Source organism: Schistocerca americana, chromosome 1 (genome assembly GCF_021461395.2).
Source record: "Schistocerca americana isolate TAMUIC-IGC-003095 chromosome 1, iqSchAmer2.1, whole genome shotgun sequence".
In the NCBI taxonomy this organism is placed as follows: domain Eukaryota; kingdom Metazoa; phylum Arthropoda; class Insecta; order Orthoptera; family Acrididae; genus Schistocerca; species Schistocerca americana.
Window position 1 is genome coordinate 290,446,568 of NC_060119.1, and position 27,196 is coordinate 290,473,763.

General features: G+C 40.6%; 1 protein-coding gene across 2 annotated transcripts in view; it reads left to right on the forward strand.

Moving 5' to 3' along the window:
* LOC124594957 (beta-1,3-glucosyltransferase) overlaps positions 1-23,496 on the forward strand; it is a 107,473-nt gene extending 83,977 nt beyond the window's left edge. For both annotated transcript variants that reach the window (XM_047133480.1, XM_047133471.1), the window contains exon 11: positions 22,420-23,496. In XM_047133480.1, the coding sequence (XP_046989436.1) occupies positions 22,420-22,578 (159 nt within the window). In that variant the 3' untranslated portion in view covers positions 22,579-23,496. The remainder of the gene's footprint in view (positions 1-22,419) is intronic.
* Positions 23,497-27,196: the final 3,700 nt, after the last annotated feature.

Here is a 27,196-nt window from a genome sequence, read left to right on the forward strand (position 1 = left end):
AGACTCATGATGTGAAATTTAAAACGTTCATGGCATATAGAGTCTCCCATGAAACATCATACTAACTGGCAGATGCCAGTAACTTACTGCCATAATATTTCAGTTCAGCATCCTCTGGCCGTCTTCAGGTGTATACTGGTGAAAGTACACTGAGCTCCCTGTTGAAAACTGCACTGGTGCATGAATGGTATATCGAGTAGTCACTGCACATGTGTTGCTAGAGCCCAGGCTTGCCTGCTGCAAGTCTGCATTACTGGAGCATCCTACTTGATATCAATTTGACTATCTTCACCTGGGACTTCAGACACTCATGTCTCCACTGATTTGTTAACAACAAAACTCCAAAAGTTTGAAGGATGACCCACATTTTTTGTATCACTGTATTTCATCAAGTGACCAATCGTATTAAGTGGTTTGCAGTAGTGGATTTACTGTCTTAGAGTGTGCCATTTGTGTTCCATGATGTGCTCCTGTACATACATGTCATTTACACTACACAAGGGATCCCAGGAGGAATGGTCATTATTCAGGGACATGACAAAAATTATGATTCGAAGCAAAAAAGTATAGTAAACATGGGCTCTAAAATGCATACTGTAAGAGCTATGAATGTTTGTTCAGTAGAAGAGACATGTTTCCTAGTAGCGAAGATGGGCATTTTTTTCTTGTTTTAGTTCATCCTACCATCTGTCAGAATATTGAAAGAAAAGAGCTTTCAGTAGAAGAGATGTGTTTCAAAGTGCCAAAGATGAAAGAGTGCTCGTATTTATGAAGGTATGATTTTAGAGCCCATGTTTACTAGACTTTTTGCTTTGAATGGTCATTCCCATCATATTCTGGAATATTTACCATTCCTTCTGGAACAACGTGCATATAATTTACTACAGTCACATGCAATCCTGTAAACACCTGCCTTACACAACTCTTAAGTCATCTTTGACTGATCCTAGAAGGGCTGATATTTTTGATGGAGGCCAAAAGATCACATTAACCATATGGTTAGTACTTTGGCTATTTTCACAGTAATTTTTCCAAAATATGACAGGTAGGCTGTCGTCTTTCAAAGGGCTCATTCTTTTTCTTGTTGTGCCGTTTATATGACTATAGTAATTTCATCTGCTGAATGAATATCCATTTTCTGGGGACATAATTTGGTGGTATTCCAGTTCTACTTGCAGCATCTGAGACTGTAAGGGAAGGGGCCTTCAGAATGCCCATTGTTTGTGCTGGAGGATGCCAACTAGTTGCCTGCAAATACAAGTCTTTATAAATAGGCTTTTGAAATATTGAATGTCCAAGTGTATCATCTCCATCATATCATAATAACACACCTAAAAATGGGAAACAGCCTCCTTTCTCTACCTCCATAGTACACTCCTGGAAATGGAAAAAAGAACACATTGACACCGGTGTGTCAGACCCACCATACTTGCTCCGGACACTGCGAGAGTGCTGTACAAGCAATGATCACACGCACGGCACAGCGGACACACCAGGAACCGCGGTGTTGGCCGTCGAATGGCGCTAGCTGCGCAGCATTTGTGCACCGCCGCCATCAGTGTCAGCCAGTTTGCCGTGGCATACGGAGCTCCATCGCAGTCTTTAACACTGGTAGCATGCCGCGACAGTGTGGACGTGAACCGTATGTGCAGTTGACGGACTTTGAGCGAGGGTGTATAGTGGGCATGCGGGAGGCCGGGTGGACGTACCGCCGAATTGCTCAACACGTGGGGCGTGAGGTCTCCACAGTACATCGATGTTGTCGCCAGTGGTCGGCGGAAGGTGCACGTGCCCGTCGACCTGGGACCGGACCGCAGCGATGCACGGATGCACGCCAAGACCGTAGGATCCTACGCAGTGCCGTAGGGGACCGCACCGCCACTTCCCAGCAAATTAGGGACACTGTTGCTCCTGGGGTATCGGCGAGGACCATTCGCAACCGTCTCCATGAAGCTGGGCTACGGTCCCGCACACCGTTAGGCCGTCTTCCGCTCACGCCCCAACATCGTGCAGCCCGCCTCCAGTGGTGTCGCGACAGGCGTGAATGGAGGGACGAATGGAGACGTGTCGTCTTCAGCGATGAGAGTCGCTTCTGCCTTGGTGCCAATGATGGTCGTATGCGTGTTTGGCACCGTGCAGGTGAGCGCCACAATCAGGACTGCATACGACCGAGGCACACAGGGCCAACACCTGGCATCATGGTGTGGGGAGCGATCTCCTACACTGCCCGTACACCACTGGTGATCGTCGAGGGGACACTGAATAGTGCACGGTACACCCAAACCGTCATCGAACCCATCGTTCTACCATTCCTAGACCGGAAAGCGAACTTGCTGTTCCAACAGGACAATGCACGTCCGCATGTATCCCGTGCCACCCAACGTGCTCTAGAAGGTGTAAGTCAACTACCCTGGCCAGCAAGATCTCCGAATCTGTCCCCCATTGAGCATGTTTGGGACTGGATGAAGCGTCGTCTCACGCGGTCTGCACGTCCAGCACGAACGCTGGTCCAACTGAGGCGCCAGGTGGAAATGGCATGGCAAGCCGTTCCACAGGACTACATCCAGCATCTCTACGATCGTCTCCATGGGAGAATAGCAGCCTGCATTGCTGCGAAAGGTGGATATACACTGTACTAGTGCCGACATTGTGCATGCTCTGTTGCCTGTGTCTATGTGCCTGTGGTTCTGTCAGTGTGATCATGTGATGTATCTGACCACAGGAATGTGTCAATAAAGTTTCCCCTTCCTGGGACAATGAATTCACGGTGTTCTTATTTCAATTTCCAGGAGTGTAAATGTTGTGTTTTTATGTATGAGTGTAGATGTTGAAGGAAGTCTCAGATACTATCCAAACCATTAGGCCAAACTATGAAAATGTCATCATCATATTGTCAAAATACTGTTGTTTTTAAATCTGCTGAGCTGAGAGCAGGCTCCTAAAAAAACAGGGGAGAAAAGGATTCCTCATGGCAACATCATCAGATTGTTCATAAAACTCATTGTTAAATAAAAGGTACATTGAGGAGCGACCAACAATGCTGTTATGTCAACACCTAACCTCTTGCTAATGAAGTGTAGCAAGTCCACAAAAGGCACTTTTGTAAAAAGGTAAACAACAGCAAAACTGACTGGTAAGTCACTGTTTCCCAGCTTAAGTTACTTAAGTCAGCTATTAAAAGGAGTAGAATTACTTTTTTGATGTGGACATTTGCCAATAATGGCTTTGAGTGAAGATACCAAGTGCTTGGAAAAATCATAGATGGCTGCACCAATACTGATCACTATGGGTTGTAGAGACACACCTTCTTTATGGTTCCTAGGCAAAGTGTATAGCCTAGGTGGAACTGAACCATGTGGTTTCAGTCTCTTAATGACATCCTTTGGTAGAGAAATTGAATTCAAAAGTTCTGCTGTTTTTATCCTCACATGATTAATAGTGAACCAGCACTTTTATTAAAAATGCTGAACATACAATGAAACTGGGGATGTAATTCTGAATGATACAAATGAAGAGTTCCTGAGTGAGTTCTACAAGAAAATTGAAAAGTCACCCATTAATAAGTTCACCAATTATGGTGAATAACCATTGACAATCTAAGCCCAGCAGCATATAAATCTCAGAATGAGACTCCTTGAAGGTAGCACAGATCCCAAGTTCAGTCAGTTGTACACTATCCCAGAATTACAAAGTCTAATGAGGCCAGGGTCCGAGCAGAGGACTAGCTTCTGGTGACTGCTTAGTGGTTCATGGTGGTGCTTCTGCAATGATCCTCTGGGACTGATGCTGCAGCTGGAACCACCCAGTCTTTAGGGGACAGTTGCTTAATTACAGATCAGGCAGATGCCTACTTAATTGGGGCTCTGGTGGACATGTGATCTGAACAAGCAAAATAGTTCTCCACCTGTAGTGCCATCAGTGGTGACACTAGCACCATGGTGTGGTGATGCTGGTGCCATGAATTTTCTTGGAGCTGTTCATAGGCTTGGTTCTAAATATGTGAGAATCTGTACATCAGCCAATATGTTTATATGCATGCAGTGCGCCGTTTCCTGTGCTGCTGCCCATTGTGGATCTGTTAGTGCGGCAACCCACTGATCTTGGGTGCGTTACCGGTAGATACAGTCACAGGACATTGCAAGTAGGATGCTTGCCAGTCTTATGGAACACTAAGTCACACAGTAAAACATTGTTCTTATTCACTTGGTCATCCCATGGCATGAGCATGGTAACAGTACCTTTGTCCACTTTGCGTACTACCACTTGCACGTCTGCTCATATGTTTTCCAGTCAGACAAGGCATGGAATACTGTTAAAGAAAGACTTCGTGCTCTGCCTGAGTAGCATCATTCTGCAATTTTGCTGTGTGAAGACAGTCAGCCTGATAGTGAGGAGGGTGCTCACAGTAGCACACAGACTTGTAGCAGACACACATGTGGTCCAGCAGTGTGCACAAAGTGACAACTAGCTGCCTGATACATGCACCGGCATGGTTTGAAACAGTAGAGCTCAACGTTCGTTCATTAGTATATACCTGAAGATGGCCAGAAGACTCTGTGCCAAAATATTGTGCCAGCAATTTATTGACATCTGGTACTTTGCTTGAAATTTCATGGAATAAAACACATGATATCACCACATTTGACCATGGCCAGGTTGTGGGTGTCTCATGCATGGGAGACTCTATCTTTGAGGTTGTGTAGATACTAGTTTTTTGATGCAATTGTGTCAAAGATATACTGTGAACATCTCAAAGAGAACTGTAACTATCAGAGTCAATATGTAGATGACAGGGATTGTTGTAGACTGGTGCAGACAGCAGCAATGGATGAGGCTTCTGTTCCTATTGTTTTAATTCATGGTGTGATGTTTCTAATTGAGTCCACGGAGATTGCCAGAGAAGGATATCACCTAATGATGTATGGAAGCTTAAAACAGGACAGTTACAATACCCTACTCATGAGTTGTGTGCTGGACAGCAACAACTGGTGAGCAACTAAACCGTTCAAATCATATCTTTCCTGTGGGTTAGGGAAGCTACCACCTTACATGTAAACCCATACATAGTACATGAGCGTTAGTACTTGTAACATAGCACAGAGATTAGGGTAGTCACAGAAACACTGCCATGGGCTGTTCAAAAATTGGGAAAAGGTCTTCTGGACTGATGAGTTGTTGCACATATTCGTATGTACCATTGACAGGGTACCAGTGAATCCTAAAGGTCTCACACAAAGTACTCTCATTTTGGAAACATTTATGTGGGAACAACACAAGAACATACTCTTCACTCTTGTGCTTCCATAACTTCTCCTAGAGAGCTCCTGAGGTGTCCCGGTATGTACAGCATCACCATTCACTTGCCCATGACTCATGAACTGTGTCAAACTGGTTTGGGTTAGCTCCACAACTGCAATTGCAGTTCTTTGGATCACAGGTCATCTGAATGATTCCCATTGAGCATACACTGCATACCATCATGTGAGATTTGTGTTTCTTTGACTCAACACGAACCAATCACTGTAAGCTCTGGATGGAGTTTGAGTGTTCATGGATCAAAATGACTCTTCAAAGCTTTGGTGTCTCATAGACTGTATGCCATGGTGTATTATCATCTTTGTCGTCATCATCATCATCATCATCAGGCTGAAAGATGGTGCTACACAATACTACAGTAGGTGTAAATATAAGGCAATATTCATGGCTGTATTCCCATCATGTAGCAAATGTGTTCAGCTGTTGGCCTAAATGGTAAGTTTAAGGTTCAAGGAATGTTGTATTCTATTGTATTTTTTTAGTAGTACTTTTGTCTACAAAAGCAGCTTATGCATAAGGTGTTGAGCATGCATATCACACACACACACACACACACACACACACACGAACACAAAAGTTATATTACAGGACATTACAGAACTTATATTTCCAGAAGTGTTGATCTGGATCAAATACAAATTACGAATTCATCAGATATGTTATGTGGTAAGAGCTGTATAGGTGAATCAGTATTTTGCCGTAGAATGGTATTGAATGTGCTGCAAAAAACTAGTGCTGAAACAGTGCTTGAAACCTCATTATCAGTATGATTAAAGGAAAAAGAAAATGTGTTGTCTCTCTGGCATTTAGTTGTGACATTACTATTAGCAGTGCTGAAGTAATAATCTCACCCAGAAGGCACAGGATGCACAGAGAATACTGTACCTGTAGTCCACACTCAGCAAGATAGCAACAAATTAACATATTGTAATCTGCAGTAGATGCTCCATTACCTGCTGGTTTCTCTGCATGATATGAAATTGTCATGTCATTTGATCTGATCTGATCTGATCTGATCTGATTCTTAATCTCAGAAATCTTGCAGTGGATTGTTATACTTGTATATGGGACAAGTCACACTTATAATTTGTACAAACAAACAGTAGAAAATCCATGGTGGAATAATGATGATACTATGAAAAGGATTGAGTGCTACTCACCTTATAGTGGAAATGTGGAGTCACAGACAGGCACAACAAAAAGACTGCTAAAAAAGTAAACTAATAAGCCTTCTTCTGACTTCTGACAAAACACACACACACACACACACACACACACACACACACACACACACTGATATATATATTAATAGAGGGAAACATTCCACATGGGAAAAATATATCTAAAAACAAAGATGATGTGACTTACCAAATGAAAGCGCTGGCACGTCGATAGACACACAAACAAACACAAACATACACACAAAATTTAAGCTTTCGCAACAAACTGTTGCCTCATCAGAAAAGAGGGAAGGAGAGGGAAAGACGAAAGGATGTGGGTTTTAAGGGAGAGGGTAAGGAGTCATTCCAATCCTGGGAGCGGAAAGACTTACCTTAGGGGGAAAAAAGGACGGGTATACACTCGCACACACACACATATCCATCCACACATATACAGACACAAGCAGACATAAGGTAAGTCTTTCCGCTCCCGGGATTGGAATGACTCCTTACCCTCTCCCTTAAAACCCACATCCTTTCCTCTTTCCCTCTCCTTCCCTCTTTCCTGATGAGGCAACAGTTTGTTGTGAAAGCTTAAATTTTGTGTGTATGTTTGTGTTTGTTTGTGTGTCTATTGACGTGCCAGTGCTTTCGTTTGGTAAGTCACATCATCTTTGTTTTTAGATATATGCAACTGACACTGACTCATGACCACTGTCTGTGACTGCTGAGGCCAGTTTGTGAGCAACTGCAGATAATGGGAGAAGCAATTTGTGTGGTGGCGATAAGGTGGAACCAAACCAAGGGCTTAAAGCTTATGGATCCCAGGAAAGCCCCCTCCAAACAACTCATGATAATGTTGGCATAGGAAGGAGTTTTTCTGGTTTCCATGGCCATACCCCTGAGCTGTTTGTACATCTGCCCCTCAAAGGTGAATTAAGTATTGGTAAGTATAAAGTTGATTAAGGTGAGCAGGAAGATGTCATAGGTTTGGAATCAGGTGAGTTCTGACTGAGGAACTGTTCAGAAGCAGACAGATCACATACATGGGGGATCCTGGTGTTGAGGGAGGTGGCATCAGTTGTGATAAGCAAGGTGTGTGGTGGGAGTGGGATGGGCACAGATTTCAGACAATCTAGGAAATGGTTGGTATCTTTAATATAGGAGGGAAGTCTTTCTACTGTGGGTTGAAGGTGCTGATCAACTAAGGCAGATAGTTGTTTGGTTGGATTTTTGAAGCCAGCAACTATAGGATGGCCAGGATGTTTGGGTTTGTTTATCTTAGGAAGCAGGTAAAAGGTATGTGTGTGTGGTTTGGGTGGGGTAAGTATTTCTAGTTATCAAGGTGTTAGTCCTTGGGATGGGCCTAAGATTTTAAGGGGGGACTACAGATCAGTTTGAAGCACAGTGATGGGATTTTGATGGCAGACGCTGTATGTAGAGGAGCCAGACAGCTGGCATAGATCTTCACTAACTCATTTCTGTCAGTTAAGTACCACAGTGGTAGATCCTTTGTCTGCAGGGAGGATAATGATGGTGTCATCAGCTTTTAGGGAATGCATTGCCTGGAGTTCTGCAGAGGCCAGGTTAGTTTAATGTTGTAGGGACCTGAGGAAGGGTTGTAAAGCAATGCTTGATGTGAGGAATTCTTAGAAGGATTGTAAAGGATTATTTTGAAGCAGTAGTAGAGGATAAAATTGGGTTCATGGTCAGAACTGTTCAAGGTAGGGTTCAAGGTCAGGTTTGCTGTTGAAAAGGTTTGGGATTGGGTTACAAATTGATATTTACAGTTGACAGTATGTGTGGAGAAAAGTTGATCATTCACCAAAGCAGCACCAGCAAGTTTTCCCTAATCCTTGGTCCTGGGTTACTTTTCTGAACTCTACCCCTTTTTCTAAACCACCCCAGTTATTTACCTTCACACATCTTCCTTCCGCTTCAACTCCTCTGCCGGAAGAAGAACCAGTGTCTTCAAAAACTTGCATAAGTAAAACCTGTTTTCATGTGTGTGTTCTTGTGCTGCCATATGGTGAGTAGATTTTTTATCTATCCGATTTCATTATATAGCTAAAAAGTTATGGTATACAAGAAGACATTTATCCTGGTTATTTTAGATTTACATTAAAACATTCCCCTGCTGTATAGAAATATTTCTTCTGAAATAATGTTTTTATTTTTGCATTGAATCCTTGTCCATTCAATTTTAAGCTTTCAGGTAGCATGTTGTGTAGAAATACTCCCCTATGCCTTGCACTACTGTGTCCCTTCCATAGCCAATGACTAACTACAGATACATGGTCAGAAAGACCAACCTTATGATGCTGAATGTAAATTTTTTTTATTGTAAATTTTAAAGAATAGAATGCACCTTTTGCCACTGTAAATATGAGGTACTGGTAGGATACTGAGCTCCATAAACAGATGTTTAATGGTGGAGGAGAAAGGAGCTTGCCTCATTATCTTAACTATTCTTCACAGTACCTTTCTTTGTGAGACATCTCAAATGTAATGAAATATGTGAGTACTGAATGTACAAGTGCAAAGTAACCACATTTTAGTGTTTTCTTATCACAGACTTTAGTCAGGAAATTGAATATGTAACAAAACTGCTAAGTATATTTAATAACCTTTTCTACATATGTCATACCATAGAGTGTCATCTGTCAACACTCAAAGGAATTTAGTTGTTTACTGGCACATTTTAAAATCTGGCGTCTGTCCTTGATGACACTATCTGTTATGGTTGAAAATTTATATACACAGTTTTTACTTTATTCAATAACACTTTGTGTGTAACCAATTTACTAGCTTGGTGTTTGAATCAGAAATAATGTTTTGGACTTCATTAGCACACTGTTTTCAGTACAGCATATTGGTGTCATCAGCAAACGTTACTGGCAGACCTTTCTGAATACTTTGGAGCAGATCATTCATGAATATAATAAACAGAACTGGACCAAGTATAGAATCTTGAGGAATGCCTTGTCTTATGACTTTTGCTATGATGGTATGCTTCCACCATTTACAACTCATTGTGCTCTGATTGAAAGATATACTCTAAACCAATTAGAGTTATAAAACTACCATTGGCTACGATAGACTATCGTAAGTAAGCATATATTACGGTAATTTTCCCAGTAGACTTGGTCAATTAAGATCCTACCCTTGTTGCTGGTATGTTAGGTGTGTTGCATACCTATCAGGTGTTTCTTCATTTTGATTACTTTGTTTATGTATGTGATCGGTGTCTTACTAGACTCCCCTTGAAACCAGAAGCACTGACCTGTCTAGAAACTGAGAAGATATATAAAGGATAAGGTATGGAGCATTAGTAAACGACTACTGTTCTTCAGTATGCATCATCATTGAAGTGTGGGAACTACAAAACACAAGGGCCATTGAAAACAAGACAGAAGCCTTGTGTGAGTACTGTGGAACCATATGTATATCATAATGCTGTGGCTACTTATCTATGATATAGCCTCCAGAAGTGCAAACTCTGTGCACAATCTGTGAAACATGTCATCCAGGAACCTTTACAGAGATCAGGAATAATTTTTGCAACTTCATCTAATGTCCGGTTTAGTGTCTCGAACACGACATTGTCAGTTTCATCTGGCACTCCTACAATGATATCTGACAGACATAGACCTGTTTATGCCTTAGGAGACTCTTTATCAATCTCAGAGACCCAATATTGGAGGAAAGCTTTTCACTTAATTTGTCTTGGTTAAGAACCTTCTGGCCACTATGCTATGCGTACAGCATTGCTCAGTGCTGAAAATCAACATGTCCATGCTGTTGTCAGAGATAAGATTAAATATTAAAATGCTCTTGCTGATGGATGGACAGGTGTGTCTAGACACCAAATGATTAATTTCATTGTCATAACACCAGAACAGTTTTTCTTCAAGAGTATTCATTCCGGTGAGTACAGGGAAACAGCACAATTAAGGCTATTAAATACACTGAATGATTTGTAGTTCTAATTATGTGTAAAACAAACAAGCAAACAAAAACACAAGAAGCCTTCAGCTTCCAGTTTCTCTCTTACACATTCAATTATGTCTCTTTCTCTACCAATGTTACCACTTTTACCAGTAATCCTACCATTTGCTACATTGTTTATGTACTATACCAAGGTTATTTAACTGTAGTTTTGGTAGAGTGCATGTCGAAAACTAGTCATTACATTTTCCCCTAATTTAATGCTATTGCAATTTCTCTAGAAGTAATGGATAGTTGATAAGATCAGAGGCCTTTATGAGATCAGAATTTATTCCTGTGGTGTGCTTTCTGTCAGTGAGAGCACTATAAACTTATTTAGAATTGAAAATAGGACCCCTTTTATTGATATCCGTTTTTGAAAGCCAAACTGAAGAGCACTCAATAAATAGTTGCTCTCCATGATCTTAGCATTGGTAGATTCAGAAAGGCTGTACTCAGTTCTATGTAGTGCCTGAGATGGCAGACAATTCGTTCATGCAGCCATGCAGGATTTACAGTCGTAACATGTACCTTGAGTCTGGAAATCAAATTGTTTGCAACAGGGCAAGTATGTACACAGGCAGTGCAATGACATCTGGAACACCATTGCTTGCCAGCACAGTGGCCCTTAATGTGCCAGGAAAGAGGATCCCACATTGGTGCACCAAATGACAATGCTGGATATGGGAGTGGCACCATGTTGTCTTTTTAGATGAGTCACAGTTCTGCATGTGGCATCATGGTGGAATTATCTGTGTTTGAAGGCTCTGAGGAGAACAAAGATTTCCAGATTGTGTTCCTTACTGTCATATGGATCCAGCACTTGGTATGATAGTTTTGAGTCCATTGATTACGAAGCAGGGTCAACTCTGAGTTGCACAGGCAGTGATTTAGACAGCAGGCTCTAGATTTCTGTTATACCTTATCTTCAAGGTAATGCAAGGTTGCCCATGATCTCAATACCTACCTCTATACAGAGTGTGTTCAACTGTTGACATGGCCAGTACAGTCTCCAGATCTCTAACCCATTGAAAACATCTGGTTGTGGGTTGTGGAGACATTGGCTTAACGCCAGTTGCCAAGCACTACAATGAACTCTGGCATAGAATAAAATTTTTTTTTAAAAAACATGGAATGACATACTCATATGTGTCATCCAAGGTACAGTCTCCAGATCTCTAACCCATTGAAAACATCTGGTTGTGGGTTGTGGAGACATTGGCTTAACGCCAGTTGCCAGGCACTACAATGAACTCTGGCATAGAATAATTTTTTTTTAAAAAACATGGAATGACATACTCATATGTGTCATCCAAGGTACAGTCTCCAGATCTCTTACCCATTGAAAACATCTGGTTGTGGGTTGTGGAGACATTGGCTTAACGCCAGTTGCCAGGCACTACAATGAACTCTGGTATAGAATAAATTAAAAAAAAAAAACATGGAATGACATACTCATATGTGTCATCCAAGGTCAGTCCGACTTGAGGCCCAGGTGGAATAAATCTGATGTTGCTGCCAGGAGTATCAGTTCTATGACATAGATTTATCAACCTTTATATCCTCACATCACCCACAAATTTACACATGTGTTACATCTTGTACACTGCATGTAAATCATTTAGGTATAAATGGCACACACACACACACACACACACACACACACACACACACACACACACACGGACTGCAGTTCAGTATGTAGACTGGGATGAGGGGGCTGCCAGGTGGAGTGGGTGAAGGTAGCAAAGAGGCAGGGAACTAGAGGAGTGTTTGGAAAGGGTGGCAGCTTGGTGGGAGGCAGCAGGTGTACATGATAGGAAAGTGGAAGGAAGGGGCAGCAAATGCACAGGGTAGTAATGAGATACAAGATTACCAGAACAGTGAGATTGCACAGAATACAATGATGATGGCATGAAGCAGTGGGTTGAGAAGGGGTGACAGAACAGAGCAAGAGGAGACTGTTGGGAGGAGGGTGTGGGAGCAGTGTGTTAGCAGAGATTGGATTGAGACTAGGAGGTTTACAGGAAGAAAGGATGTGTTGCAAAGCTAAGGTAAGTGCCCTCTACCTCTCTACCTAGTTCAGAGAAGCTGGTGCGGAGGGTGGGGGAAGGATCCAAATGGCAAAGGTTATGAAGCAGCCACTAGAATGCAACATATTGTGTTCGGAAGTGTGTTTGACCACCAGATGGTCAAATCTTCTGTTGGCCACAGCGACATCAAAATTGTGTGGCTGTAATGGTCAAGAACAGAGTTCCTGTGGACAACTCATAGCTTCTATTACACTTCTGGAAAAAAAAAATATCAGTATTCCCTTCTAGAGGTTTCCAATTCACTCAACATTTATTGTTGTAACAGTGCATATGAAGTACATTTATGGATAAATAGTGCAAGTGTTTCTGTGGTACCATGTGTTGACCCAAGCTGAAACAACCATATTAGTATGTTGTGTAGCCTCCATAAGACGCAATACAGGTGCTGACGCTGTCATCCAGGCCATCGTACAGATGGTGATAACTGTCCAGAAATGCATTGTGACACACCTGATTGACCTGTTCAGTGTGCTCAATTGGAGACACATGCTGACCAGGGAAGTTGCTGCAGATCTTGCAAAAGGCATTGAGTTCACAGGTAGGATGTGGCCAAGCATTATCCTGCTGGAACAACATATCACCTTCCTGTTGCAAAAACAGCAAAAGAATGAGTCTAACTACATTCTGCAACTTACCAAGCACTGGTTAACGTCCCCTTAAAAACATCAAAGGTGAATGAGAGTTGTAGGTTATCACATGCCAGACCGTAAGGCCTGATGTGGGGTCAGTGTGTCTTGGACGAATGCACTCTATGAGATGAGCTCACTGTGTCTATGTCATATACGTAAACGACCATCACTTGCATGTAGGCAGAATCTGCTTTCATCACTGAAGACCATGGCATGCCCTTCTATCTTCAAAGTGATCCTCTGATGGCACCAGTTGAGCCATGTTGATGCTGTGGCATCGAAGACAGGCTAGAGGTGTGTGTGCCCATAGTCCCACTGCTAATAACTGGACTGGTTTGCAACAGTTCATGTTGACACATCTGCACTCACAAGCTCTCTTATTTGTGCTGTGGTAGCCGTACAGTGTACCATTGTTGCCCTTACAATAAGATGATCCTGGCAGGTGCCTGTGCTGCATGGACGCCCAGAACCTTGTCTGTGGATGTGAAAATGGTCACATGACCACTGATACTAGCATCATTGCACAACTGACACATCACATCCAACTTGTGTGACAGTTCTCCAAAGGACCATCCCACCATTCAGAAGGTTGCAATTTGACCCCTTTCAAACTTGGTCATTCGGCTGTAGAAAGCATGAGTGCATTTCCGTGGCATGGTTGTCTGCCTGCTTCACACATTTGCACTGTACTGAGCCTTCTGGTTGTGAACATTTCCTATTAATGAGTGACATTGAAACCATTATCAGTCCATCTACTACCCCCCCCCCCCTCTCCCCTCCCCACCAAATTGTTACCTTTACTTCTAAATTATGTATATTCTGCCAGAACTTTCAGTACCGTGTTTCAGCTACTCTAATACACAAATAAATAAAATTTTGTTATTTGCAGTTCTTACAGTGTTGCAATATGGCAACTAATGTAAAAACCATGCAGTCATAGTTGATCTGAGCCTCCTGTATACCATTCTCATTGCAGCATTTTGCCAAGTATCAGAATTACTGGAATGAACGCTGAAGAGACACAAGGCAAACCGATTCCTGCAAAAGAGAATGCCAGTTAAACAGCAGCTTTATATAGTATCTTGGTCAGTCCTCTTTTCAGTGGCTAAAATTTTCTTTAGTGAAGTTGGGTAAGGTCTTGACCATAGTAGTTACACTGAAAAAAATGTTTCAGAATGCTAAGGTTTTATCCATTAGATATTTTAGAAAATCTTGCCCATAGAATTTTTACATTATCAAGCTAGAGGTGGGTTTGAAACCAGCAGACCAAAGCCTTTTAAAAATTTGGTTTCACTTATGATTCAATGAATTATGAATGTAATGCTCAGCTATTAAACAGTGAAGGTGGTAATTAATCATTACATTATATTTAAACTTGTTGCATTCAATTTGAGACATTCTTGTTAAACACAAGTATTTGGCATCTATCATAGACAGCTGTGTGATATAAAATTGTGGATACTTGAGATATTGTTCACTGGTTATCACAATTTCTGACAGAGAACAGATTTCAGGAACTTAAATCAGGGTCCTCATAGCACATTCTGTCTTAAACAGTATTTAGATCCATGAAGGCTGTTACTACTTTAACACGAGTGGTGCGAGTATTTATTTAGTGCAACAATTTGTTTCTTTGTATCCTAATACCAAATAGTTAGATGGGAACCAGTCTATAAATTCCAACCTGCATTTAATGCAGAATTCCCCCACCCCCTTTTTCCCTCCCACCTCCTTCCTCATCCTAATCTGTGCTCAAAAGAGAAATTGGTCCAAAATGTGCTGGAGCATTTTTACTTAGGGCATTGTTTAAGTACCAGCTGTCTTGACCAACTACAGTGCTTTAGAAAGGCTACCTTTTTTTTTTTAAGAAATACTCTGAAAAGGTTGATGAGCCAGGGACAAGGGAATTTAGAATTCTACAAAATACTTCTTGTTTTTTGAAAATGGTGTGATCAGTGCTGTGCTCAACTTATCCAAAGTAAATAAGTTTAAAACTTCATCTTCTGATGTAATATTTCAATGTCTCTACCACCTTATTCTACAGCAGATGTGTGTATGAGGCTTTTGGGATACATGTAATAACAGCCTCCCATGAACAACATACCTTGCTGGGAGGGGGGGGGGGGGGGGAGGGACTTATGTGCCTCAGTCAATCACACAGACAGCCATACTGCTGTACTGTAGGTGCAACCACAACAGAGGTGTATTTGTGGTGAGGTCAAACTAACCTATGGTTCCTAAAAGAGGTGCAGCAGCCTTTTCAGTAGTTGCCAGGACTGATAGTCTGGATAATGTATTGATCTGGCCTTGTAATGTCAGCCAATGTGGCCTTATTTGCTGGTACTGTGAATGACTAGAAATGAGGGGAAACTACAGCTGTTATTTTTCCCGAGGACATGCAGCTTTACTGTACGGTTAAGTAATGGCGGCATCCTCTTGGGTGAAATATTCCAGGGGTAAAATAGTCCTCCATTTGGACCTCCAGCTGGGGACTACTTAGCATGATGTCATTGTCAGGGAAAATGAAACTATCATTTTACGGGTTGGAGTTTGGAATGGAGCATTAGATCCATTGATCAGGCAGGTAGGTTAGAGAATTTAAAAAGGGAAATGGCTAGGTTGTGAAGTTTGGTGGCAAGATGAACAAGACTTCTAGTCAAGCAAGTAAAGAGTTATAAATACAAAATCATATGGGGTAATGAGGGAGTAGGTCTAATGATAATAAGGAAATTGGAATGCAGGTAAGCTACTATGAACAGTGTAGTGTAAGCATTATTGTAGCAAGGATAGATACAAAGCCAACACCTAGTACAGCAGTACAATTTTATATGCCAACAAGCTCCACAGATGATGAAGAGATCCAAAGAGTATATGATAAAATAAAAGAAATTATCGAGACAGTTAAGGGAGAGGAAAATCTGATTTTGATGGGGTACTATAATTTGATAGTAATACAAGGAAGGGAAGGAGAAAAACAGTATGAGAATATGGACTGGCAGAAAGGAATGAAAGCAGTATCTGCCTGGTAGAATTTGGCACAGTGTGTATGTTAATCATCATTAACAATTTGTTTAACAATCATGAAAGAAGGCTGTATGTGTGGAAGAAACAGGGAGACACTGGAATGTTGCAGGAAGATTACATAATTGTACGACAAAGATTTTACAACCAATTTTTAAACTGTAAGATATTTCCACGGGGTAGATGTAGATTCTGACCCTAACATTGATTATGAACTGTAGACTAAAATTGAAGAAATAGCAGAAATGTAGGAAATTAAGGAGATGGAACCTTGGTAAGTTGAAACAACCAGAGGTTGAGATTTTCAAAGGGAGCATTAGACTATGATTGACTGCAATTGGAAAAGAAATACAGTGGACTCCCAATGAGCTTTGAGCCAGACATAAAATTATTCCACCTGATGTGAAAGATGTATGGGAAAGGGAAATACAAGAAGAATTTAAAGATTCCAATACCAAAGAAAGCAGGCACTCTCATGTGTGAATATTACCAAACTACCAGTCTAATAAATAATGACTATAAAGTACTGACACGAACTATTTACAGAAGAATGGGAAAATTGCTAGAAGCTTACCGCACTGGAAATTACTTTGGGTTCCAGTGAAATTTGGAACACACAAGGCAATACTGACCCTGCAACTCATCTTAGAAGATAGGTTCAAGAAAAGCAAACCCATGTATGCATATTTAGAGAAATCACTTGACAGTGTTGACTGGAATACAATCTTTAAAATTCTGAAGCTAGCCCACGTAAAATACAGGAAGTGAAAGGTTATTCACAACTTGTATAGATACCAGATGGCAGTTGTCTGAGTTGAAGGGCATGGAAGGGAAGCAGTAGGTAAGAAAGGAGTGATACAGGATTGTAGTCTATCCCTGATGCCATTCAATCTGTACTTTGAGAGCGCAGTAAAAGAAACTGATGTTACCTGACTTTGATACAAGGTTGGTAACGACTCAAACGAACACTGATGAACAGCGAATTGCTAAGTGCAGAGAGAGAAATGCACACCAAGGAAACAAACAAGTGGAGATGGAACTGCAGAAATAAATAAGTCCATTGAGTAATCTTTCAGAGGGTACCCTGAGACATGAGGAGAGGTAAAATCAAGAACATCATTGCATTGTGACTGGCAGTATGAAGGCAAGATGAAGGTTGAGTGATGGCACAGTTAGTTCTGCCACAAGCACTAACTGGCTGGTGAGGTGCACATGCTATTGCATTTGTGTACTATATGGAGAAATTGTTCGCAGCTCGTGGTCTCGCAGTAGCGTTCTTGCTTCCCAAGCATGGGGTCCCGGCTTTGAGTTCTGGCGGGGTCAGGAATTTTCATCTGCCCCGAGATGACTGGGTATTGTTGCGTCATCTTCTTCATCACCATCGTTCATCCCCGTTATGGTCGGAGGAAGGCAATGGCAAACCATCTCCATTAGGACCTTGCCTAGTACGCAGTGCAGGTCTCCCGCAATGTTCCAATATTAGCGGTAGCATTCTCATTTCCCAAGCATGGGGTCACGGATTTTCACCTGCCATGATATTATCGGGTTTTGTTGTGTCGTCTTCATCATCATCTTTCATCCCCATTATGGTCGGAGGAAGGCAATGGCAAACCACCTCCATTCGGACCTTGCCTAGTACAGGGGTATAGGTCTCCCGCATCGTTCCCCTATGCTCTGTCAAGAAGCATGGGACTTCATTTCCATTCCATGAAGAAATTGTTGGCTGTTCAGAGGCTATTGACACAGCAAAAATAATGGATCATGACATTGCCATTTGGGAAGAAGTTACCAAGTACTTCACAATACTGGGGTGCAATATGGCATCTGGACTGCTGCTACTTGTAGCTGACCCCTGAGGTTCCCATTGGTTGACTGCATGATTTCAAAAGATTATGTGATTGTCAGAATATTTTCCAATGATGGGTTGTCCAATTTAAGGGCTGACATGTGTGCTTCTGGTTCAGGAGTCAATTGAGCCACTAAGTGTTAAATTAAAGAGTGGGTGTATGAGGTTTCGCATGTTGGCTTTGCATGACTCAACTCTTTTGAGTCAGTCAACCAGGAATGGGATGACTGACTAGATTGTATGTAGTATTAATGAAATTCAAGTTGTGATGCTGTGGGAAAGTAAGCTCTTATCAGTATGTGTAACATGGTGAGTGAGATATTGATTTTTCTCCATCACTCAGTGAAGGTCAAGATGGCAGTGCCTAATGCACTCCATGAACAAAGAAAACAAAGAGATTGTGTTATAATCTTATGTGAAATAAAATGTTTAAATATTGCTGCAAAAATTCGTCAGATTATGGGAAGCTAAGCCAATGTCAAATGTTTTGAATTCAGCATGATCCATTGGTTAGTCTCTTCAAAAATCTAGTTTTTTTCAGAATTTTAAAAATGCATAATATTAAACTAAAGAAGTTTTACTGTTAGAATTAGGTTCAGTTTATCAAAAAACGTATGGTACAAGTTTTCACGAAGCCACCTCCTTTGCTTTTACAAACATTAAGTAAAAGCCAATTTTTGTCCCAAAAACTATAATATCAAGTTGATTAAATTACCTCAGTGTGTACAATACAAAGCAAAAATGACAATGCTGTGATTTACACAAGTAATAATGAAACTGTACTAGCTTTCACTATGATATTGTAATTTAATAAAGGTACATAAAATAGAAAGCAACAGTTCAGAGTCCACCATCTACCCTGAGTTCCATTTGAAAAATTCTGAAAGTTAAAGTTTAAAAGTTATGAGCTCAAGAATTGTATGCAATATAAACAGACTATTGATTCACTTAGAGATAAATAGGGATCGTTGCAGGTCTTCAACTAACAATGATATTTATAGTTTTGCAATTAAAAATGGTGCTGGGTGAGCATTGCTGCTGATGCTGGAAGCAGTTCTGGATGAGTGGTTCCTTTGTCATCCACACTGAGAATGTGTAAAGACTGAAGGGTTTGCAATGAATAGTTATTCAATCCTCATCAGTCATATGAAATGTGTTACACTCCACTGCTGAATGTGCTGTAATTTTGTCCACATTCGGGTCCACTAGCCTTGGATGGCACTAATGACAACTGACATAATTGTTTTTCAGTTAGATGAGATATCAGGTATATCTTGGCTTGTGAAACCATGTAAAAGTGAATTTAACTTGGATTTATAATTTAGCTGGAAAATCTGTGTTTTGTTTTTAATGTTCTGTTTGATGCGCTGCCTGCTATTTATAGAAAACTGTATGGCAAGTTTGTGAGATTATTCTCCACTTTTAAGGTAAGCAGTTAACTGTGTGTATTTGGGAACAAAGAATAGATATCATCGCTGAACTGTATCAAGTACTTAGTGTGACAAACACACTTTAATGCTTTTCCATATTGATTCTTGTGCATGCGAATTTTTATCAGAATATACTGCTCAGTCACATGACAGTAGACTTATTTACCATAAGGTTCCTGACTGCTTTTCCTTATTCCTAGAGAGTTCGGACATTTTATTTCATTTTCTGCAAGCTTAATGGTAGACCTGTAGACTGAGAACTCCATGGTTTTTGCCTGCTCACACAAATAGTTTTCAGACCTTTGTAAAAGGCTGTGGTATCCAAAAATTACACAAGACTTCTAAAAATTACATCATATAATACTGTTCAAAATGAACAAACCAAATATTTTTACCCACTGCCCCACAATGAAATCACATGTAACTGTTGTGAATAATTCAAAAATAATATATAAAAACAAAGATGAGGTGACTTACCGAACAAAAGCGCTGGCAGGTCGATAGACACACAAACAAACACAAACATACACACAAAATTCAAGCTTTCGCAACAAACTGTTGCCTCATCAGGAAAGAGGGAAGGAGAGGGGAAGACGAAAGGAAGTGGGTTTTAAGGGAGAGGGTAAGGAGTCATTCCAATCCCGGGAGCGGAAAGACTTACCTTAGGGGGAAAAAAGGACAGGTATACACTCGCACACACGCACATATCCATCCACACATACAGACACAAGCTTGTGTCTGTATGTGTGGATGGATATGTGCGTGTGTGCGAGTGTATACCTGTCCTTTTTTCCCCCTAAGGTAAGTCTTTCCGCTCCCGGGATTGGAATGACTCCTTACCCTCTCCCTTAAAACCCACTTCCTTTCGTCTTCCCCTCTCCTTCCCTCTTTCCTGATGAGGCAACAGTTTGTTGCGAAAGCTTGAATTTTGTGTGTATGTTTGTGTTTGTTTGTGTGTCTATCGACCTGCCAGCGCTTTTGTTCGGTAAGTCACCTCATCTTTGTTTTTATATATAATTTTTCCCACGTGGAATGTTTCCTTCCATTATATTAATTCAAAAATAATATACATATCCCATCCAATGAAAGGTTGACTGGATTTGAGAAGAGACCCAGAATCCTAGAACACTTGCAAGCGACTAGCATTTCAGTGCAGTCATCTTATCAAGATCTGAGTGCCGAATAAGCACTTCAGAAATCATTACAAATTTTTAATGGAAATTTTTTAGGATCATTTTTTCCAAATGCAGAAATAGCCTTACACGTTTATTTATCTTTGATGATCACCAACTGCTGTGCAGAACATTCTTTTTCAACATTACAGTGCACTAAAAATGAAATAAGAAAAACAACGGGACAGCAATGTCTAAATGACCTTAGTATAATGAACAATGAATTAAATTTTCTCAGAGACCTTGAGCTAACTTGTATTATTTCTAAATTTGCTAAAATTAAATGAAGAAAAGTTTATTTGTAACACTCTTGTTTTATTTTATATCCTAAAACTTAGGACCTAAAGAAATCAAGGACCTCTTGTCAGAATCTGGTACGGGCCCCACACTTGCTTAATCTGACACTGATTATTATAATGATATTTCATGGTGAAGAATTGATTCTGTCTGTATTATGTGTTCCATTCATTTTGAAGGTGCTAGGCAGTTGATACTCTTTTTTTCTCATACGACTGTTTAATGCAGTTTGCCTCAATGATGAAATTTTTTTGTGAACATACAACATGAGTCAAAACATTATGACCACTGCCTGCCACGTGGCTGCATGCTGCCTGGTGGTGCTGAGGACACGTGATGTGGTAAGAAAAGTATATGAGCAGAGCAGAGATAAGCAGGGAATCACTCTAATGATGACAAGTGGTGCAAATGGGCAAAACCGCTGACATAGGCTACTTTGACAAAAGCTAGATTGTTGTGGCCCAGTGCCTGGGAGTGAGCATCTCGGAAACAGTGAAGCTGGTAGGCTGTTTGTGTGCTACTTTTGTAAGCAACTGTGGAAAGTGGTTGAAGAATGCTGAAACCTCGAGCAGGCACAAGAAGTTGGACGCCTGTACCTAATCACAGAACATGATGACAGAGTACAGATCTTGCACAAGCACAAGTGTTTCGGAGCACCCTGTTCACTGCACAGTGTTGAACATAGTGGTCCACAGTGTAGGACCTCCATGTGTTCCCATGATGACCCAACATCATCAATTATGATTAAAGTCAGCATGGGATCATTGAGATTGGACTGTAGATCAACGGAATTGTGTTGCTTTGTGTGATGAATCTCATTTATTGTTAAACCAGGTTGATGGTCATATCCAGAAATGCTATCAAACAGGCAAGTGGCTGCTTGAAACATGCAGCGCGCTGTGGACACAGGCTGGTGGGAGCTGTATTATGTTGTGGGGGACATTCACCTAGGCTTCCATGGGACCTGTGGTAGTAATTGAAGGCACCATGACAGCTGTGACTATGTGGACATTATTAGGGTGCACCTGTAACCCATTATTCTTGATGTCTTCCTCAACAGCAGTGTCATTATCCAGCAGGATAACTGTCCATGTCAAAAGGCGAGAATCATCCTGCAGTGATTTATGGGGTACAATAATGAATTCATATCGATTTCTTGGTTATTAAATTCAGTTTATTTGAACCTGATGAAACCCAAATGGAATGCTGTCAGGTGCCTGCTCTGCATCCACAAACCAACTGCCTGTAAATTATGGGAAGCGTGTGACCTGTGCATAGCATCTGGTACCATGAACCTCTGGAAACATATGAAGTGCTTGTCAAATCCATGGCATGCAGAACCACTCCTGAATTGTGTTCCAGAAGTGAATCGACATATTTTTAAAGAGATGGTCATAATGTTTGGGCTCACCAGTGTATATAATAAGGCAAAGACAACCAGCTTTTGAAGTACATTGTTATTTTTCAGGCTCGAACAGAAGATTACACGACTGATTATATAGAGTCTCATCAGCCCATTTCCTTCCACAAACATTGGCTTATAGACCCTGTACATATATATCGTGAGTGGTTTGCAGCTGCAGATGTGATAGATCCAGCTAGTCAAAAATTACACACTGAACTGTGATTTTGTGATTATGATGTACTATTAATATATATAGCAAATGTACAGTTATTAATGAAATTAGTCAAAGGCATAAAACATGTACCACTGTGGAATATGTACCTCTAGGATATTCCACCAGTGAAAGACAATGTAAGTTATGAAATTTGTTAGCTGTTTTGTTTTTTATGTGAACTGACACGCTATGGATTTGCCTTTAAAAATGTGTCCTGTGTGTCCACAATATATAATTCTTGTATCATTCTTTACACCGAGAAATTGTATATCTTAACTCTCTGCCATGCATTACTTTACAATGATCAGTAATAGTAGCAAACTTTAATATTTATTTAGTACATTGATGCTTTTGTCAATAAATTTTGCTAGATTCAAGGACATGAATCAAAAACTTAACCAACTTGTAATATTTTAATAATTAGTGTATGTAAATGTGAATTTTGTAAACAATGCATTTGTAGTATTTAAAATAACTGTTTACAACTATATTTCACTATCACTGTACATGATATAGCTATTTTCATGCATGAACACACATTTATTGTTAAGCTCTTTGGACACAGATTTCTTCAGAGACTGGAGTAACATTTGATGTATGTTAGAATGTCTTACACATTGATGGTAAAGTATTTTATCAGACTTGTTTTGGATGTTTGCACATCATTGGTGGTATCTGTATTACAGAAGACAAATATTTCTTATGATGTATTATTTGTAGCATAGCTTTACAAGTATGTGGTTTACTATATTTTGTAGTGCGACTTGCCTCGTATTTTCCCTTTTGTATAAAGTTTCCTTGACATTAAGCTCAGAAAGTTATTTCATACAGCCTAAACCATATGGTATATCTTATGGGTGCAATCCCACTTGGAAGATGAAAGTTAATTATTGAAAGTCAGTAATAAAGCTCAGACCTAAAATCTACAGTTACAATGACTTGATTCTTTGAACTTTTGTCATCACCCATAACATGGTAGAGCATTGTTGCCACTGTGCAACTTACTGTCACATATTACTTCCAAGTAATATACATATAATTCATAAATAACATTATTCTCAGGTGAAAGAACTAGTACTCTAAAGTGGCTTATTAATTCAACTTTCTGTATAAATTATTATTATAAGTATAGCTTTTCTCAACATGAAAGTTGTTTTAGAAATTGCAGTACTGTACTAAGCATGGTCCTATTACAAATGAGTTGTTATCACACCCCTCCTGTCTTTGCATTGACATACCCAGCTAGTTATTGGGGACCTACAGGGGGTAGACGAAAATATGGAAATGCCCCAGGAAATTCATGCTTAAACATAATGCAGATGCTAGCCAAGCCTGCAGGTTTCACTGTTGTACTTGATCACAAATGGCACCCATGCAATATCCTCAATATGTGACAAGTCTCAGTCATGCCCAGAACAGTGTTGTGTGTAGTTGTGAGTTGTGTCAGAGCTCAGTGTATTTGAATGTGGGAAAATTGTTGATGCTGATGTGGTAGGTGCATCCATAAACAAAGTAGCCAAAGTGATGAGTGTTTCAAGACACACCTTATCGAAGATTTGTAGCACATACAGGGGAAGCAGGAAAACATCTCCGCTAAGTCACGACATGGATGAAAGTGTATATTTCGTGATTGTGACAGATGGTCCCCAGTGGCCAAGCAGTTCTAGGCGCTTCAGTCTGGAACTGCGTGACCGCTACGGTTGCAAGTTCAAATCCTGCCTCGGGCATGGATGTGTGTGATGTCCTTAGGTTAGTTAGGTTTAAGTAGTTCTAAGTTCTAGGGGACTAATGACCTCAGCTGTTAAGTCCCATAGTGCTCAGAGCCATTTGAACTAAGGAACTGCAGGGTGAGCTGGAATTCCAAAACTACTCATCAGTGATGCAAATGCCCATAACAGGAAAATTTGGTGCTAAAGTCATAAAATCTGGGCTACAGAGCAATGGAAGAATGCCATTTGGACAGATAAGTCTTGTTTTACAATCTTTCAGATTTGTGACTGAGTTTATATTCCAAGAGTGAAGTATGGCAGGGTTCAATGATAATTTGGACAGCTATATTGGGGTATTCCATGGACCCCATGGCTACTCTGTGAGGACGCATTACTGCCAAGGATTATGTGACCATTTTTGATCATCAAGTCCATCCTAATGTTTGTTCCCCAATGGTACTGCTGTGTTCCAAGACAACAGGGTCTTTTTTTACACAGTTCACTTCATCCAGGACTGGTTTTGCAAGCACAAGTATGAATTGTTGCATGTCCTGTGACCGTCACATTTCAACATTATTGAGCCATTGTGATCTACTTTGAAGAGGAGTGCGTGGTCGCTATCCAACTCTGTCATAGTCATCTGAATGTGCCATTGTTTAACAGGAAGAAAGGTATAAGATTCCCTTGAAAACCAAATAAGACCTGTGTTTATCTATTCCAAGATACTTGGAAACTGTTTTGAATGCCAATGGTTTTCCTACACTGTATTAGAAATGGATTGTGTTTTTATGAAGGTGGTATTGTCCAAAGAACAGATACCATTGGCGATCTTGCAGCTCTTGAAGAATGAAATTACAATGAAATCCATACCATTAGCTGCTTACAGGCATTGATAAATATCAACGGGGACAGTTGAAAATGTGTGCCCCGACCGGGACTCGAACCCAGGATCTCCTGCTTACATGGCAGATGCTCTATCTGACTGAGCCATTGAGGACACAGAGGATATTACAACTGCAGGGACTTATATCTGGCACCCTCCCCATGAGTCCCACATTTCCAACTGACTATCCACACACCATATTTGTAGTGCCCCTGCCAACTACACTCATTACTCGCAGCAGCCAATCTACCAATTCCTGTTAGAGTTTGAGCAATGTGAGTGCATCCGCACTGAAGAAGATCATTGGCTAGTAAGCCGATCTCTATATGAAGATGGTATCAGTTCTTTCAGCCAATGATCTTCTTCAGTGCAGATGCACTCACATTGCTCAAACTCTTACAGGAATCGGTAGATTGGCTGCTGCGTGTAATGAGTATAGTGAGCAGGCGCACTACAAATATGGTGTGTGGATAGTAAGATGAAATGTGTGTCTCACAGGGAGTGTACCAGAGATAAGTCCTTGCAGTTGCATTGTCCTCTGTGTCCTCAATGGCTCAGTCAGATAGAGCATCTGCCATGTAAGCAGGAGCTCCTGGGTTCAAGTCCTGGTTGGGGCACACATTTTCAACTGTCCCTGTTAATATTTATCAATGCCTCTAAGCATCTAATGGTGTGGATTTCATTGTAATTTCATGTTGTGTTTTTGGTGTTTTCATATTTTTGTCCACCCTTGTACTGTTCAACATGGGCTTTGAACCATGGTGGAACTTTTGATGGGGGATGAACCTTCATTGCACCAAAAACATTTTCTATGGCTTGGCTTGAAACTTATTCAGTGGAGATATAGTAAAAAATCCTTTGGCTACTACTTGACCTTTTCCCATAGTTTAGCTAAACTACCATAGTTTCTGGAGCTAAACGTTACAATGCAGTAATTAATACACTGGTTATAAAGCTGAGAAAAGTTGTTTCAGTTATCTATCCAATTATCTTGATTTTTGTGTCCTAAAATCACTTCAAGCAAATTTTAAGGTGGTTCCTTGAAGTACACAATAGCTGTTTTTGTTTGGCACCCCTGTCCATTCAGAGCTAGTGCTACAGCTCTTTTATAAATGGAGGAACAGCACCTTGGCACCTTAAACAGTACCATGACATATGAGTTGTCAACAAAGAAGTGGGTTGGTGGGGAGTGGTGGGGTGCACTTACTACCCCCACCCAGAAGCTGAAGAACAGACTTTTTATTCTTTACAGGATCTTGATACACTTCTAGAAGTGATTATCTGTGATTCTGCTAAACATGGAAAATACGTTGTTTCCTTTGGTGCTGCAGTGTTTTTGAGCTAACTTAAACTCAAGGCATGTGAGAATCTTTGTGGAACAATATTGAAAGAGAGCCCCCAATGTTTAGCTGTAATTTTTCTGATTTATCAGAAAAATACATCATTTAAAACATCTTATAACTTGTGACTCTTCAAGCTTCCCTGATGGATATGTTGTAAATGTTGTGCAGATTCCTCAATATTTCCTTGGAGCAACTGTCTGACATCTTCGTGTGACCTTGTTAGCAAGGTTGAACCACCTGAAGATGTCGGACAGTTGCTCCAAGGAAATATTGTGGAATTTGCACAACCTGATCCAACAGTGAACCTGTGAAGACTATTTACATGTTATAACTTCTTTATTACATTTTTCTGAATACCTTTAAATTTTCTGAGAGTGTAATCAGTTATTTTTTATGCTTCCTGAAACCATTTGTAGTGGCTGGTGAGACCCAGGATTGGCCCTGGGTAGGTGCCACCACGGCCTCTGACTTTACAACAAAAAGTACTTCACATCTTTGTTAATCCTTTCTTGAAGACCTTTAAGTGGTCTTGGAACTGTAATTTCAACAAAACGAGTGTGGTTTTATTACATAGTATGTAAGCTGACTGTAACAGCAGTGTTATCTAAGAAGATTCTCAGTGAGGTGATTGATGGGATTAGCTGCATTGGTTGGAGCTGAATGCCAGTGACCGGTATCAATGCCTTCCTGA